We start from the raw sequence: 17,373 nt of genomic DNA on the forward strand, positions 1-17,373 counted from the left end.
TGTAACATACTATAAATTTTACTTATCTTGCTTATTATCTTTTCTTTCAGACTAACATCTAAGCACCATGAGGATGGGGATGTTTATTTGATTTGTTAACTGCTGTAGCTCAGAGCCCAGGGCAGGTCTAGTGAATAGTATAATGCATTCAATAAATAATTGTTGACTAATTGAACAATGAATGAAACAACAACTATAGAACTCCCAAACCGAAATAGGCCAATCCATTAAATATCTAGAGGTAGCACATGAAGAGAGGACTACTGGAACAATTGAGCTTTGAAGCATACGGAGGGGAGCTTGATTTTGAAGGTGACAAGGAAAAAGATTTGGTGGAGAAAGAGGGGAATAGAATTCCAACTGAAGGAAATCTCATGTTGACAAATGTCAGAATCCAAAATTCATTTATTCATTCAACTAGGGATATAGCAATGAACGAGCCAGAAAAAAAAGTCCCTTCACTTAAGGAACTTACAGTCTAATGGTCATAATGTCAGGCATTATGATCTCGGGCACACACATCTGCTTATTGGAATGGTGTGATAGGAAGGGCTTAAATTTCTGAAGGGCTGAGGGGTCCAAATAGACCAGTGAGGCTTTCATCTGGCAAGCAGAAGGAAGCTACATTAAATTCTTAATTAGGGAGAACCCTGGGAATGTCAATTATGGAGGAATTCTGCAGCCGCATGAAGGATGGATTCTGATAGGAAAGGGAATTAGGGAGATACCAGAAAGGGCTATTGTAGAAGAGGTGGGGGTGACTGGAACAGGGGGGTGGATATCACCATAGAAGAGGTTGGGTCTAAGGGCCCTGGAATGAAGCACCTGGGAAAGGATCTTAAAGCCCTTGAGTGGGAGAACAATCTAAATGTGCGTCACCAAGAACTCCTCCGTGATGGAGAGGAAGGAAGATGGCAGAAAGGGGGCAGAGACTCTAGGAGTTGGGGAAATGGCAAAGCCAGATTAGGACCAGTCCCCTGAGCTTCAGTGATTCTTCCATCACTGGGCTGTGTAAACACAGGAAGGACCACAGCACTGCACTGACGTTTACTCTCCAGTGCTTGTCTGTATTGGCTGCTTTGTTCTCTATGTGACAAGCCAAGCTTGGTCCGGATGTGACCCATCAGAAGTTGGAAGTGATTTGAATCTAGTGAGTCTCACTGAATCCGCAGAGCAAAACTTTTGTTGTTTTTGCCAAAAACCCACCACATTTGTCAACACCCCAAATCTTTTTATTAATGGAGTAAAATTTTAGGATAATGTTTGGTATCATGAAGTAGAGGTGCTGGTATTTCTCTGTATAGCAGAATTTTGACTAAGAACAGATTACATAATTTTAATCATTAATAGGATGCCAACTGTGGATGTCATGATGGCTGTTTCTGTAAGAATGAAAAAGAATCAGCTTTTTTTTTTTTTTTTTTTTTTGCCTCTGAAATAGCTAATTGGCTTGAAATCAGTCTGTGTTTTCTCAGAGCTTGAATTTCCTTCACTTTTGTCTCTGTCAAGTGAAGAGCTGACATTTCTACCTGGCTCTCACCTCAAACAGAAAAGCTTTCTCATTTGTCATATGAAAGGAGGAGAATGGGAGGGAAGTGGCAGTCTTGAATTCTCCAGGATAGTGAGACAATTCAAAGGAAAACAAATACAACACTTTGCTGTTGATAGATATTTTTGGTAAAAATGTTCCTTGAAATTGTTTTTTGAAATACTGTTTCACATTGTATGATATAAGTCACGTTTCTGTTATGCACAAGGGAAATGAATAGCTTTTCAGAGGGAAATACAGTCATTGTGAATTTTCTGTAACAGAACTTGACTGTAGCAGTCATGGCATCTGAAAGAGCTCTGGGGCCTGGGAAGAGAGGGCAGTTACTGAAGTGGTTCCCTTTTATGAATACATCCTAGATATGTCCACCTAGACCCCCGCGTCTGCTACCACTTCCTAAGAAGAGTCTGGCTTCCTCCATGTGATAAGGACTTTTGAAAATTACCTGCCATGGTTCATAGAAAACACAGTATTTTAATTATTCCTCTCTGGGTAATCTAGTCGGTCACATGAAAAACAAACTTAGCCATTATTTTTTTGATAACACAGCTTTTGAAAATTGTGTATGAAAAATTCCTAAACTTCCTCTCTGATCTAAGTTCTTTTTCTTATCATATCTTTAATAAGACAAATATGATGAAAGCCTTGAATATATTCTAATAATATGGATATCATTGCAAAAATTGGGCAAATGTGGAAAAGTATACTTCCTTATTTTTACTCTCTATTTTTTTACTGAAGTACAGTTGATTTCCAGTGCTGTGCCGATCTCTGCTGTACAGCACAGTGACTCAGTTCTACACACATATACACATGCTTTTTTTTACATTCTTTTCCAATATGGTTTATCTAAGGAGATTGGATATAGATCCCTGTGCTATACAGTAGGACCTTGTTGTTTATCCATTCAAAATGTAATAGTTTGCATCTACTAACCCCAAACTCCCAGTCCATCCCGCTACCTCCCCCTCTCCCCCTTGGCAACCACAAGTTTGTTCTCTATGTCTGTGAGTCTGTTTCTGTTTTGTAGATAAGTTCATTTGTGCCATATTTTAGATTCCACATATAAGTGATATCATATGGTATCTGTCTTTCTCTTTCTGACTTACTTCACTTAGTATGATAATCTCTAGTTGCATCCATGTTGCTGCAAATGGCATTATTTTGTTCTTTTTTATGGCTGGGTAGTATTCCATTGTATATATACACCACATCTTCTTTATCCATTCATCTGTTGATGGACATTTAGGTTGTTTCCATGTTTTGACTACTGTGAGTAGTGCTGCTATGAACATAGGGGTGCATGTGTCTTTTTTTTTTTTTAATCTTTATTGGAGTATAATTGCTTTACAGTGTTGTGTTAGTTTCTGCTGTACAACAAAGTGAATCAGCTATAACCATACATATATCCCCATATCCCCTCCCTCTTGAGCCTCCCTTTCACCCTCCCTATCCCACCCCTCTAGGTCGTCACAAAGCATCGAGCTGATCTCCCTGTGCTATGCACCAGCTTCCCACTAGCTATCTATTTTACACTTGGTAGTGTATATATGTCAGTGCTACTCTCTCACTACATCCCAGCCTCCTCTTCCCCCGCTGTGTCCTCAAGTCTGTTCTCAACATCTGCATCTTTATTCCTGCCCAGGTTCATCAGTACCATTTTTCTAGATTCCATATATATGCGTTAGCATACAGTATTTATTTTCTCTTTCTGACTTACTTCACTCTGTATGACAGACTCTAACTCCATCTACCTCACTACACGTAACTCAATTTCTTTCCTTCTTATGGCTGAGAAGTATTCCATTGTATATATGTGCCACATCTTCTTTATCCATTCATCTGTCGATGGACACTTAGGTTGCTCCCATGTCCTGGCTATTGTAAATAGTGCTGCAGTGAACATTGTGGTACATGTATCTTTTTGAATTATGGTTTTCTCAGGGTATATTCCCAGTAGTGGGATTGCTGGATCATATGGTAATTCTATTTTTAGTTTTTTAAGGAACTTCCATACTGTTCTCCATAGTGGCTGTATCAATTTACATTCCAACCAACAGTGCAGGAGGGTTCCCTTTTCTCCACACCCTCTCCAGCACTTATTGTTTCCAGATTTTTTGATGATGCCCATTCTGGCCGGTGTGAGGTGATACCTCATTGTAGTTTTGATCTGCATTTCTCTAATGATTAGTGATGCTGAGCATCTTTTCATGTGTTTGTTGGCCATCTGTATGTCTTCTTTGGAGAAATGTCTATTTAGGTCTTCTGCCCATTTTTGGATTGGGTTGTTTGTTTTTTTGATATTGAGCTGCATGAGCTGCTTGTATATTTTGGAGATTAATCCTTTGTCAATTGCTTCCTTTGCAAATATTTTCTCCCATTCTGAGGGTTGTCTTTTCATCTTGTTTATGGTTTCCTTTGCTGTGTAAAAGCTTTTAAGTTTCATTAGGTCCCATTTGTTTGTTTTTGTTTTTATTTCCATTACTCTGAGAGGTGGGTCAAAAAGGATCTTGCTGTGATTTATGTCATAGAGTTTTCTGCCTATGTTTTCCTCTAAGAGTTTTATAGTGTCTGGCCTTACATTTAGGTCTTTAATCCATCTTGAGTTTATTTTTGTGTATGATGTTAGGAAGTGTTCTAATTTCATTCTTTTACATGTAGCTGTCCAGTTTTCCCAGCACCACTTATTGAAGAGGCTGTCTTTTCTCCATTGTATATTCTCGCCTCCTTTGTCAAAGATAAGGTGACCATATGTGTGTGGGTTTACTTCTGGGCTTTCTATCCTGTTCCATTGATCTATATTTCTGTTTTTGTGCCAGTACCATACTGTCTTGATTGCATGTATCTTTCTGAATTATAGTTTTAGTTTTGTGTGGTTATATGCCAGCAGTGGGATTGCTGGATCATATGGCAACTCTATTTTTAGTTTTCTGAGGAACCTCCGTAGTGTTTTCCATAGTGGCTGCACCAACTTACATTCCCACCAACAGTATAGGTGGGTTCCCTGGAAAAGTACACTTTCAACTGTTCAGTGATAATAATGAGTTAGTAAATATTCTCATTAAGAAAAGGAAGAAGCAACTAGAGTCACATCAGTCTATTTCCCACCTCAGGGCTTTTGCAGTTGATACTTCCTCTTCCTGGAATGTTCTTTCTCCTTCTCCTAGCTGTTGTTTTCTCATCATCCAGGTCTAAGCTCAAACATCACCTTCTCAGAGAGCCTTTCCTGACCCTCAGTCTGATCTCCCCACCCCAACTCTGCTGCAAGTCACTCTGTAACATTCCTTGGTTTTAATTTCTCCTCAACACTTTTCATGACCTGAAGTCACTTATTTGCATACTTCTTTTCTGGTTCATCTATCTCCCCAACTAGATGTGAACTCCAAAGATCAGGGACCTTGTTGGTCATTTTCATTGGCTGCTAAGATTAGTGCCTGAATGAATGGAAGGAAAATGATATAATCAAAATTGTTATATTTACGGAAACGACTAGGTAGACCTTTTGGACAGTTTGAAGGAGGAAAGCATTCAAAGTTCTATTACAGTAGAAACATTGCTGCAGTGTGCAACCCTCGGGTATTAGATATGTAATGTTTCGTCTAAAACGTGCTTGTTGTAAGCTGTGTTTGTCAATATCACGACTTCGGGAAGTGAGGTAGGTAGTTCTCAGGTAGGTAGGCAGTACTTAGGGGGCTCTTTTCCAAATTCCAGAGCCCTGGCAGCAAAAAGGACGTTTCTGCCACACCGGGATGTTTTGGCTTCAAGGTCTTTAAATCATGACTCTAATTGGATCAAAGCGTAAGTCTCATGGGAGGATCAGATCAGGGTTGGCTGTTTTAGCAGCTCAAAATGCTTTAAGAACTCAAGTTCTTTCCATCTCTCTGCTCAGCCATCCTTGGCTGGACAGTGTCTGAGGAAGAAGAGAGAATGCTTCCTTTCTTTTCCTAGGCTTGCCCCAGCAGACTTCCTCCAGGGTCTCACAGCCCATTTTGAGAGTATATGCCCACTGTTGAACCAATCACTGGAGAGGGAATGAGATTATGCAGAACAGTCAGCCCCTTTCTAGGAGGTGTATGGGCTGCTTGGGGGAGTGGCAGGCATCTGAACAAAACTGAGGTTCTTTTGGGAAGCGAGAAGGGGGGAAGTGCTGTATATTTCATTTATGATTCCCTTGTTTGGAAGCAATAGATAATGGTGTTGATAAAACTTTTTCTCCTAAGTTTTGTACTGTTCGGTCTGATGGGTACAAACTGGTCCAAGATTCTAGAGATGGATGCAGACTGGAGACCCAGGCAGTTCCAGTCCTTTGGATTAAGTCCAACCTGTGCTCACAAGCTCGAAGGGGAGCTCCTGTGTTGGTGCAGCCACAGCTGCTGAGAAAGAGGGAAAGAGGAGGAGGGGATGCAGGTTCCTCTTTCAGTTGCTTTAATCCCTTCCCCTGTCCTTAGAGAAGTGAAAACTATTTTGGAGAGCCCATCTCATTTCCACATGCTTTTTTATTACTTGATCCTATCTTTCTTCCCCAAAGCCTAAGAAAAAGGCTTGGAGATAGCTTGGGAAGCTGAGAGAGGAAGGATGAGAATGGAGGGAATGGTGTAACCATTCCATTTCCTGTTCACCTCTGCTGTAGGCTCTATTTATCCTGATCAAAGTAAATTTGCCTTTTATAGAATTCTCCTTCTGGAACTTTTTTATGTCCCATGATGGTAAGAGTATGAACAGGATAGACAAGATAATGTGAATGATGAAATGTTCAAAACTCCACAGCCCCTACGCTGTTACCAATTACTTAACATATAAGTGTGGTTGAAGTGAAGGAATGTGTCAAGCCAGGAAATGTCATGAAGTAGAGGGACTACGATGTTCGATGATACACTCTGAATACTTTTTAATATCATGCTCATTTTCCGGTAGATTTTAGAAATGAGGAGGGCTATCCTTGCTTTCTTTGTTACTTGAACCTTGATAGACCTACATGACCTATTAAACAAGCTGCCAGTTTGGGATTTTTCCTTCTCCTCATCCCATATCTGATCACTGATCTAATTCTGCCCATTCTCCTTACCATAGCCACTAACTCAGTTTTGGCCCTCGTCACAGTACAGACAAATCCTTTTGTTCTTGTATTATTTCCCAATTACTTTGCAAGTGCCTCATGGATAAAGATCAGCTTTTATCTATCTTTGCTGTCTCCAGAAAGCCAGCACAAGGCCATGTAGAAAGGGGAAGAAAATCAATGTCTATTGATTTCTTGTTGATATTTTCTATTCTTCTTTTGTTTTTAGAGTCTGAAGTGAAGATATTTTGCTCTAAAAACATACTGGGCATCCTTGGCTTCTCCTGTGTCATCGCTGTGGTAGCACTGCTCGCTCTGGGGCTGACCCAGAACAAACCACTGCCAGAAAATGTTAAGGTAACTCAAACCCCTGAGTGTGTGTGTGTGTGTGTGTGTGCACGCACATGTGTTTGAGGGGCCCTGGGTGGGGCAGAGGGAAAATGAGGTTATGGTAAGTCAGAGCATACAGTAGAAGTTGCAGTTCTGGAAGCCCAGGAGCAAGTCAGTCTCCGTGGAACTAGGCAAGTAAAATGGCGGCGGATGCTCATTCTGAAGGAAAGAACGCCTTGAATCAATTAGTGGTGGGAAGATGATTGTCTTTGATTGTTCAGCAATTGATTAAATCAATATTCTAATAGAGACAAATGCTTTTATTCACCACATCCAGATCTGTGATATGCTGTGCTGGTATTCTACGATCTAGTGCTATCTCTGCTTCTTACTCACTGTTTCATTGTGGAAACAGTGAACTCTTTGTTTATTGGACACTGCATTCTTTGTTCTTTTTACTCCATTATTATTTTATTTATTTATTTTTTGGCTGTGTTGGGTCTTCATTGCTGCACGCAGGCTTTCTCTAGTTGTGGTGAGTGGGGGCTACTCTTAGTTGCGGTGCGCGGGCTTCTCATAGTGGTGGCTTCTCTTGTTGTGGAGCATGGGCTCTAGGCACGTGGGCTTCAGTAGTTGTGGCAGTCAGGCTCAGTAGTTGTGGCACGCGGGTTCTAGAGTACAGGCTCAGTAGTTGTGGCACACGGGCTTAGTTGCTCCACAGAATGTGGGATCATCCGGGATCAGGGCTCAAACCCATGTCCCCTGTGTTGGCAGGCGGATTCTTAACCACTGCGCCACAAGGGAAGTCCCCTTACTCTGTTATTATCACTATCACCAAAGTTATAAAATTTATTAGACAGCTTTGTATAAAGCACTTTGGGAGACAAAGATTGTGGAGAAGACTTGTTCCTCATCTCCAAAATATTAAATAAATCAATTTTAAAATCAACTTAAAAAAGACCCCAGAGAACGCATGCATGTATCAAATATAGTAATTTGAAATGAATTCATGGATGAACAGACTTCTTGTGAAATTTCCACATTTGAAGAGCTAGTTAGTATCATTAAAAATAATTAGGGTCATTAACTCTGCTGTGATTTATTTCTGCTTCCTTTCAAATTCATCAAAGTAGAATTTCAGAGACATGGATAGCTCACTAATACCTTGTAATATGGTCATCATTTTATTTAATCCATTAATTTAGAAACATATGGTAAGTTTAAATTTGTATTGCAAATACACCAATGTTAAACTTTCATTTGAATTATAATAATTAAATCTCCAAGGGCCAAGAGACCAATATGCTAATGAATGCATACGTACATGTGGGCAGTGACATATCCAGAAGTTAACTTGACTACGGAGGCCCTGGAATACATATACAGAAGTATATATTTTTTTGCATTTGAAGATACCAAACTGTGAGCCTGGAAAAATGGATGCATATGCCAGGCCTCTGAAACTATTGCCAACCACCCAAACCATTTGCTATATAGCAGAGGCCTGGATATTACATTGGCATCCGTTTGCCACACAGATTCAACCCAGTGGGGCTGTGCACAGCAGTCCCTTTGTCAGCACAGAAGGCTGATACTGTCTCATTGTCAATGGTCTCTTGCCTTTTAATATTGAGTGATATTGGCTCTCCTGGCAAAACTTCACTCACAACTGAAGGCTCATGACATCTTGGTTTTGCTATTTGTTTACCAGCTCCAAAAGTACATGATTGCCTTCTTGATTTGACCTTTTTATATGTTCATTATTGCATCACTGGAGAGGGAGACTGCCTAGGAGGCAAAATCCACGACAGACTTAGGCTCTGTGTTCTCAGTGAATACTGGTGGTCGTGGATGACCTTCCGTCATTCATGATGTTTGTCTTGAAGACTGCCGTGATTCTGTGTTATTGTGTTTGCCTGGAAAAACGGAGCAAGGTCTTTGGCATCTGAAGTGTATCTTTATAGCAATGTCACTGGCTTGATCCCACTAGGACCCTCTGAAGAGCCGTGGAGAAAGCACTTCAGAATGATCTACCCTAGGGACTTATCTCCTGGTTCTCATCCCCTGTTGGTCAAGGGTCGTCCCAGAGGTTGTTAACTCCTGGGCACTTCCAGTTTTGCACATGTGTCAGAAGGGCTATGTGGGTACCACAGGTGACCTACTAGGTGGTAGGAGAGAAGACCCTGAGAAGAAATAGAGAGATGAGAAGGTACAGGTGGAGCTGGAGTAAGAGGTTGGTCAAGGACATGTGAAGTGGCCACAAGAGGTATCTGAAGCATCACTATACCTATTGCTTTTTGTGGGGGGAGAGAGTCGTTTGTACAAATAGTTTCAGAACAATAGAGACATATTAATACAGAGGTAGGTGCAGTGCTATGGCAGCCCAGAGGAAGGAGTCACCAATTGTGCCTGGTCACATGAAGACTTCATGGAGGCGGCAGCCTTGGGGCCAAGTAATAAGGAACACTAAGGAGTTTCCCAGGAGGTGAGGTAGGACATGTTCTTTACAAAGACCATACCATGTGTTACAGAGCGGCAGCCTAAATTAGCAAGTGATCTTGGGGAATCACCAGCAGTTCAGTATGGCTGGAATATTAAATATGGGGCAGGAAGGAATGGTGGGAGAGGAGACTTGAGTCTGAGCTTAGTTTGCCTAGCTCAGGAGTGGACGTCTTATCCATTCAACTCTAGTAGTGCTCAAGATTGGCTCCATATTAAAAGCACCTGGGAAGCGTTTTAAAAATACTCATATCTGGGCCCTACTCTGGGTCAATTAAGTCAGAATCTTTGGGGTGAAGCCCAGGCACTGCGGTTTAAAAGCTTCCCAGGTGATTCTAATGAGCAGTCATGCTTGCCAACCACTGCTTGGAAGGTTTCAAACAGGAAGGTTATGCCCAGATTGTGTTTCCAAGATTCCTCTTGGCTGGAGAGCAGATTAGAGGAGGAAAGACCAGTTAGGATGTTCCTGACATTGTGTAGACAAGGCAGTTGAGCCTGGAACTAAGACATTGTCTGTGGAATTAAGGCATTAAGGAGATAATGTGAGAGACACTTAGGTTGACCAGATCTTAGTGATTAGATTTAGAGGACCTTTTAGGATAAAGATGGAACACGTTGGGATGTAATGTTGAGAACAACGTCTGCATGCTTCTGTTTAAAGAGGGTGGTGGCCATAAGCCCCTCTATGGAAAGACTTTCAGCTGTCTCTCTACCCACTGCCTCTGATTCTTCATCCCTGTCTTATTGCAGGGATAATTATTCTGTCTGCTCAGAGTGTGACACAACATGGGCCATGGGTTCATACTGCCTGGGTTTAAACCTCAGCCCTGCTCTTACAGTCACAGGACATAACTTCTCTGAGCCCCAGTTTCTCCATTTGTAAGACAGAACTGATAATTGATATCTCATAAATTACTGTAGGAATGAAGTGGGATAAAGTAAATGCAGTGTGAAGTATGGAATAGGATGCTGGCCCATTGCAGGTACTCAGTGGTTGGTAGCTCATGTGTTATCATTATCATCTTTGTAGCCTATCTGTCTGGTGACAAATCGCCACTTATCTTTTTCCCTGCCTCTTCCCATCTGACTTGCCCTCTTCTAGCCCAGTTCTGGTCAGCCCTCCAGTCCTGAAGATCCAGTCTTGTCGTCTTCCTGCCTGGTCCAGTCTGGGTTCAGCCTTGCTGGGGAGGTGGTGGCCTCATGCCTGGGCCACATCTGGCAAAACACAGGAAGTCCTTATTGTACTGATGAGTCTGCTTGCCCAGCTACCCAGCTTGTAAGCATATTGAGGACAAGGACTGGGTTTCATTTGTCTTTGCCTATTTTTTAATACTCTTTCACTCAATTTATTCATTTAATAAATAGTCATTGACCGTCTACTCTGCTTTAGGCCCTAGGGATACAGCACTGAGCAAGACTGGCAAAGTCCTGACCCTCATGAAGGTTATAGTCTAGTGGAGGAGATAATCATTAACCAGATAGTCACAAAATAAATGTTAAATTATGACAGCACAGCCTCTGACTTGGGTGGCTGCCTCATAGCAGTTCGCTGACTCAGTGAGTAGAGTGAGCATCTTGAACAGGTTAAACTTCTGCCTCCTTGGCTGTGAAGAGCGTGTGCAGAAGGACTAGCCCGACAGCAGGATCTGTCAGCCTCTGCATCAGGCTCCCCTGTGGATGCTGGCTCCCCGTTCTCACTCCCAGAGCATACCCAGTTCAAACCTCCAGGTTGTAGAACCTGGGGATCTACACAGGTAACAGGCGTCCTGGGCTGTTCTCATGACATTGAAGTCTGGGAACTACTGCCATGTAGATACGCAATGACCACGTTGCAGAAACAAACAAACATAGGGCTTAATGAACTGAAGAATCATGAGCTGTACCTGTGTCCCCTGGGAAAGTGCCTTTGTCCTGGTGGACTTGGCGGGGAGGTAGAGTTGAGGTCTGCTTGGTTTACCACTTCCTTAATTGCTGGTTTGTCACTGGCAGTTAGCGAGTTGTCAGATATTCCTTTAGCACAAACATTGTACATTCTGGCACACACAGAACCCCGCAGGTTTCTCTCGAAGGCACCAAACTGATCCAGTCCCAAACCACGTGCCTTAATTAAAAGCTGCCACTTCTGTGGAATGCTGGCCAGGGACCAGAAGACAGCTTTGATTTCAATCCCAGATCTGCCATTTGCCAGCTCTGAGACTTTGGGCAAGTGTATTCTCTCTACACCTGTTTCCTTATGTGTTACATGGAGATGGTACCTACTTGGAGGATGGTTGTGAGGATTAAATGGAATAATATCATACCACTGACTCACTTACCAGAGTGCCCAGCACATCAGAAGCCCTCAGTGGAGACCAGCTGTCAACACTTCTTTGGGGGAGATGAGTTCTAGGAAAGGCCCTTAGCTGTTGGTGTGTTGTGGTCACTGAGCTGGGTGCTCTCAGGATTTCCAACTGCTGCTAAGGGAAGGTGGCCTGTCCCCAGGCGTCTGCTTTTGTCACCGGGAACTGAAGTGCTGTTCTTAGATGAGCGCTTGTGACTTTATCTTTTTATGGAGAATTTGGAAGAATTTACCTAAATTTTCAACCTCAAATACTCTTGGAAAATATATTATTTTTACTCCAGTGGACTTTAAAAAAACAACAACTGGAGATGAGTGGTGGTGATGGTTACACAACAATTTGGAAGTACTTAATGCTACACTGTACACTTAAAAATAGTAAAAATGGTCAATTTTATATTCAGTGTATTTTACCACAATTAAAAAAATAAAAACAACAAACAACAACAAAATTGAAGTTTGTATTAAAGGTCTAGAAACTCCAACTGAAGAAAAAAGAAAGGAGGAAAATGGTCTCTGTTTCCAGGCCCTGCCAGCATCACTGTAGCTAATGGAGACCTGATTTGTTTATAGAGTACTAAAGTCACATTCAAAAGGACAGGCTTTGTTTATTCAAAAGGGCTAACTGAGGCAGACTGATGAGGTTGCTGAAGTTGCTGTTAAAGCTACAGGGACACCAGAGGGCAGGCAGCAGAAGCAAGTAGAACTACAATCCTGCAGCCTGTGGAGCAAAAACCACATTCACAGAAAGATAGACAAGATGAAAAGGCAGAGGGCTATGTACCAGATGAAGGAACAAGATAAAACCCCAGAAAAACAACTAAATGAAGTGGAGATTGTCAACCTTCCAGAAAAAGAATTCAGAATAACGATAGTGAAGATGATCCAGGACCTTGGAAAAAGAATGGAGGCAAAGACCAAGAAGATGCAAGAAATGTTCAACAAAGACCTAGAAGAATTAAAGAACAAACAAACAGAGACGAACAATACAATAACTGAAATGAAAAATACACTAGAAGGAATCAGTAGCAGAATAACTGAGGCAGCAGAACGGATAAGTGACCTAGAAGACAGAATGGTGGAATTCACTGCTGTGGAACAGAATAAAGAAAAAAGAATGAAAAGAAATGAAGACAGCCTAAGAGACCTCTGGGACAACATTAAACGCAGCAACATTTGCATTATAGGGGTCCCAGAAGGAGAAAAGAGAAAGGACCAGAGAAAATATTTGAAGAGATTATAGTTGAAAACTTCCCTAACGTGGAAAGGAAATAGCCACCCAAGTCCAGGAAGTGCAGCAAGTCCCATACAGGGTAAACCTAAGGAGAAACATGCTGAGACACATGGTAATCAAAACTGGCAAAAATTAAAGAGAAAGAAAAATGATTGAAAGCAGCAAGGGAAAAACGACAAATAACATACAAGGAAACTCCCATAAGGTTAACAGCTGATTTCTCAGCAGAAACTCTACAAGCCAGAAGGGAGTGGCATGATATACTTAAAGTGATGAAAGGGAAGAACCTGCAACCAAGATTACTCTACCCGGCAAGGATCTCATTCAGATTCGATGCAGAAATCAAAAGCTTTACAGACAAGCAAAAGGTAAGAGAATTCAGCACCACCAAACCAGCTCTACAACAAATGCTAAAGAACCTTCTCTAAGTGGGAAACACAAGAGAAGACAAGGACCTACAAAAACAAACCCAAAACAATTAAGAAAATGGTCATAGGAACATACATATCGATAATTACCTTAAACGTGAATGGATTAAATGCTCCAACCAAAAGATACAGGCTTGCTGAATGGATACAAAATCAAGACCCATATATATGCTGTCTACAAGAGACCCACTTCAGACCAAGGGACACATACAGACTGAAAGAGAGGGGATGGACAAAGATATTGCATGCAAATGGTAATCAAAAGAAAGCTGGAGTAGCAATACTCATATCAGACAAAATAGACTTTAAAGTAAAGAATGTTACAAGAGGATCAGGGGCCGGAGACCTATGGGAACAACGGCCCGGGACCCGTGCTGCCCCCACCCCTCCTGAGCAGGCGCCCCCATGGCCCGACCCCACTGATTCCTTCACTCGGCCATGCTCCCGCGGCCCCTGCGGCTGTTTTGGGACACGAGCCCCCCCGGGGGAGTCGTGCTGAGCAGCTTACGGAGTCGAGACCCCGAAGAGGGTGGGGGCACAGGTGGCCGGGGTGTGGGCGGGGGGCAGGAGGAGGAGGAGGAAGATGACGAGGCCCCTGTGTCTGTCTGGGACGAGGAGGAGGATGGTGTCACCTTTACTGTCACAAGTCGCCAGTATCGGCCTGTTGATCCCTTGGCCCTGAGGCCTCCCCCGCGTTCCTCCCGGAGGCTCCGAGCTGGCACTCTGGAGGCCCTGGTCCGACACCTGCTGGACGCCTGGACATCAAGGACTGACGTGACCTTCACAGCAGCCTTCCTGGCTACTCACCGGGCCTTCACCTCCACGCCTGCCCTGCTAGGGCTTATGGCTGACAGGCTGGAAGCCCTTGAATCTCATCCTACTGATGAGCTAGAGAGGACAAAAGGGGTAGCCATCTCTGTACTGTCAACCTGGCTGGCCTCTCACCCTGAAGATTTTGGCTCTGAGGTCAAGGGTCAGATTGACCGGCTTGAGAGCTTCTTGCTTCGGACAGGGTATGCAGCAGGGGAGGGTGTTGGGGGGGCAGCGCTGACCTCAACCGCAACCTCCGGTCCTGGGTGGACCCCCAGACCCCCGAACTTCCTAAGCCCCTGGCCCTCACCGGCGATCCCCCTGCTGACCCCACGGATGTCCTGGTGTTCCTCGCTGACCACTTTGCCAAACAGCTGACCCTGCTAGATGCGGAGCTATTTCTCAATCTGGTCCCCTCTCAGTGCCTGGGGGGTCTGGGGGGTCACAGAGACCGGCCAGGACATTCCCACCTCTGCCCATCTGTCTGGGCTCCTGTCATACAGTTCAACAAGGTGGCAGGGGCAGTGGTCAGCTCTGTCCTGGGGGCTACCTCAACCATAGAGGGGCCTGAGGAGGTGACCATACGGCCACTCCGTCCACCCCAGAGGGCCCGGATGCTGGAGAAGTGGATCCGTGTGGCAGAGGAGTGCCGTCTGCTCCGAAACTTCTCTTCAGTGTATGCTGTGGTGTCGGCCCTGCAATCCAGCCCCATCCACAGGCTTCAGGCAGCCTGGGAGGAAGCAGCCAGGGACAGCCTCAGAGTCTTTTCCAGCCTCTGCCAGATTTTCTCCGAGGAGGATAATTATTCCCAGAGCCGGGAGCTCCTCCTGCAGGAGGTGAAGCTGTAGCCTTCTCTGGAGCCAAATTCCAAGAAGTCCCCGAGGTCTGGCTCCCAGGGTGGGGGTGTGGTCCCATACCTTGGCACCTTCTTGAAGGACCTTGTGATGCTGGACGCAGCCTCCAAGGATGAGCTGGAGAATGGATACATCAATTTTGACAAGCGGAGGAAGGAGTTTGCTGTCCTTTCTGAGCTGAGGCAGCTCCAGAACAAATGCCGTGGCTATGACCTCCGACCTGACCCCGATATCCAGCGGTGGCTACAGGGGCTCCGGCCACTGACAGAGGCCCAGAGCCATCAAGTGTCCTGTGAGGTGGAGCCATCCAGTACCAGTGACCCTCCTGCCCCGCGGGTGCTTCGGCCTACGCTGGTCATCTCGCAGTGGACAGAGGTGCTGGGTTCTGTTGGAGGTCCCACACCCCTTGTCCCCCGGGACTGGCCCAGTGTGGTGGCAGAGGAGGTGCCTGGAATCCCCGCTCCACTGCTGACCCGGCTGGCCCAGCACATGGAGTGGCCGTCTGTCTCATCTCTGGACTCCGCCCTGGAAAGCACTCCAGCCCTGCAGAGTCCCGCTGACCCCAGCCACCTCTCTCCCCCAACTTCCTTCCTGAGGCCTTCTCGAGGTCACTGCTGCTCAACCTCCTGTGGCTCCCCACTCAGTGGGGGTGCAGAAGGGGCCTCCAGGGGGGCTGGATATGGGGGAGGGGGGCCTGGGCCAGGGGCTTCTGATTGCCGCATCATCCAAGTCCAGATGGAGCTGGGGGAAGACAGCAGTGTCTACAAGAGCATCTTGGTGACAAGCCAGGACAAGGCTCCAAGTGTCATCAGTCATGTCCTTAAGAAAAACAATCATGATTCTGTGGTGGCTTCAGAGTATGAGCTAGTGCAGCTGCTCCCAGGGGAGCGAGAGCTGACTATCCCCCCCTCGGCTAACGTCTTCTACGCTATGGATGGAGCTTCACTCGATTTCCTCCTGCAGCAGCAGTGACGGCCCTCCACTGCTACAATGGGCCATGCCAGTGGCCCTTCTGCCTCGGGAACTCCCCCAAGTGAGGGAGGAGAGGGTTCCTTTCCCAAGATCAAGGTCACAGGGAGGAAGATTGCCCAAGCACTGTTCTGAGGAGGAAGCCCTGTTGGCTCCTAGAACTCATGGTGGCCGTGCCAGATGTGGGGAGCCATCCTGAATGGGAACTGGTAATCTTGGTACCCAAGACGGATACCTGTGTATAGCTTCCCACTTTCCATGAATGCAGCACACAGCTAGTGCTGGAAAAAGGATCCGTTTCTGATTCCTGGCCACATCCTAGCATGCTAAGGGCCAAGGAAAGGCCTGGAAGTAGGGGGAAAGGAAAGGCCTGGAAGTAGGGGGAAAGGAAAAGCCTAGAGGCTCTGCGCCCCAGGGGAAGGGAATGGTAAGAAAAAGGTTCTAGTAGGAGTTCCTCTTCCTACTCTGGGTGTTCCTGTCCCTGTGACAACACTAATAAACCAAAACACTACCTGAACTCTAAAAGAAAATGTTACAAGAGACAAGGAAGGACACTACATAATGATCAAGGGATCAGTCCAAGAGGAAGATATAACAATTATATATGCACCCAACATAGGAGCACCTCAATAAATAAGGCAAATGCTAACAGCTATAAAAGGGGAAATCGACAGTAACACAATAATAGTGGGGGACTTTAACACCTCACTTACACCAATGGACAGATCATCCAAAATGAAAATAAATAAGGAAACAGAAGATTTAAATGACACAATAGACCAGATAGATTTAACTGATATCTATAGGACATTCCATCTGAAAACAGCAGATTACACTTTCCTCTCAGGTGTGCATGGAACGTTCTCCAGGATAGATCACATCGTGGGTAACAAATCAAGCCTCAGTAAATTTAAGAAAACTGAAATCATATCAAGCACCTTTTCTGACCACAATGCTATGAGATTAGAAATCAATTACAGGGAAAAAAATGTAAAAAACACAAACACATGGAGGCTAAACCATACGTTACTAAATAACCAAGAGATCACCGAAGAAATCAAAGAGGAAATCAAAAAATACCTAGAGACAAATGACAATGAAAACACGACGATCCAAAACCTATGGGATGCAGCAAAAAAAAAAAAAAAAAAAAAAAGCAGTTCTAAGAGGGAAGTTTATAGCTATACAAGCCTACCTCAAGAAACAAGAAAAGTCTCAAATAAACAATCTAACCTTACACCTAAAGGAACTAGAAAAAGAACAAACAAAACCGAAAGTTAGCAGAAGGAAAGAAGTCATAAAGATC

The 17,373-nt window shown here is 44.3% G+C and overlaps 1 protein-coding gene and 1 pseudogene across 6 annotated transcripts in view; both read left to right on the plus strand.

Moving 5' to 3' along the window:
• The window catches only part of ENTPD1 (ectonucleoside triphosphate diphosphohydrolase 1), a 111,651-nt gene that overhangs the window by 71,613 nt on the left and 22,665 nt on the right, over positions 1-17,373 (plus strand). For all 6 annotated transcript variants that reach the window (XM_022569240.2, XM_022569237.3, XM_089897282.1 and 3 more), the window contains exon 2: positions 6,835-6,962. Coding sequence is in view for 4 of the 6 variants with exons in the window: in XM_022569237.3 (XP_022424945.2) it covers positions 6,835-6,962 (128 nt within the window). In the remaining 2 variants the exon portion in view is untranslated. The remainder of the gene's footprint in view (positions 1-6,834; positions 6,963-17,373) is intronic.
• LOC111172458 (ral guanine nucleotide dissociation stimulator-like 2 pseudogene) lies at positions 7,009-17,259 on the plus strand (annotated as a pseudogene).

This window comes from Delphinapterus leucas, chromosome 16 (genome assembly GCF_059928025.1).
Source record: "Delphinapterus leucas isolate spDelLeu-1000000601 "Yukka" chromosome 16, BTC_Dleu_Yukka2, whole genome shotgun sequence".
In the NCBI taxonomy this organism is placed as follows: domain Eukaryota; kingdom Metazoa; phylum Chordata; class Mammalia; order Artiodactyla; family Monodontidae; genus Delphinapterus; species Delphinapterus leucas.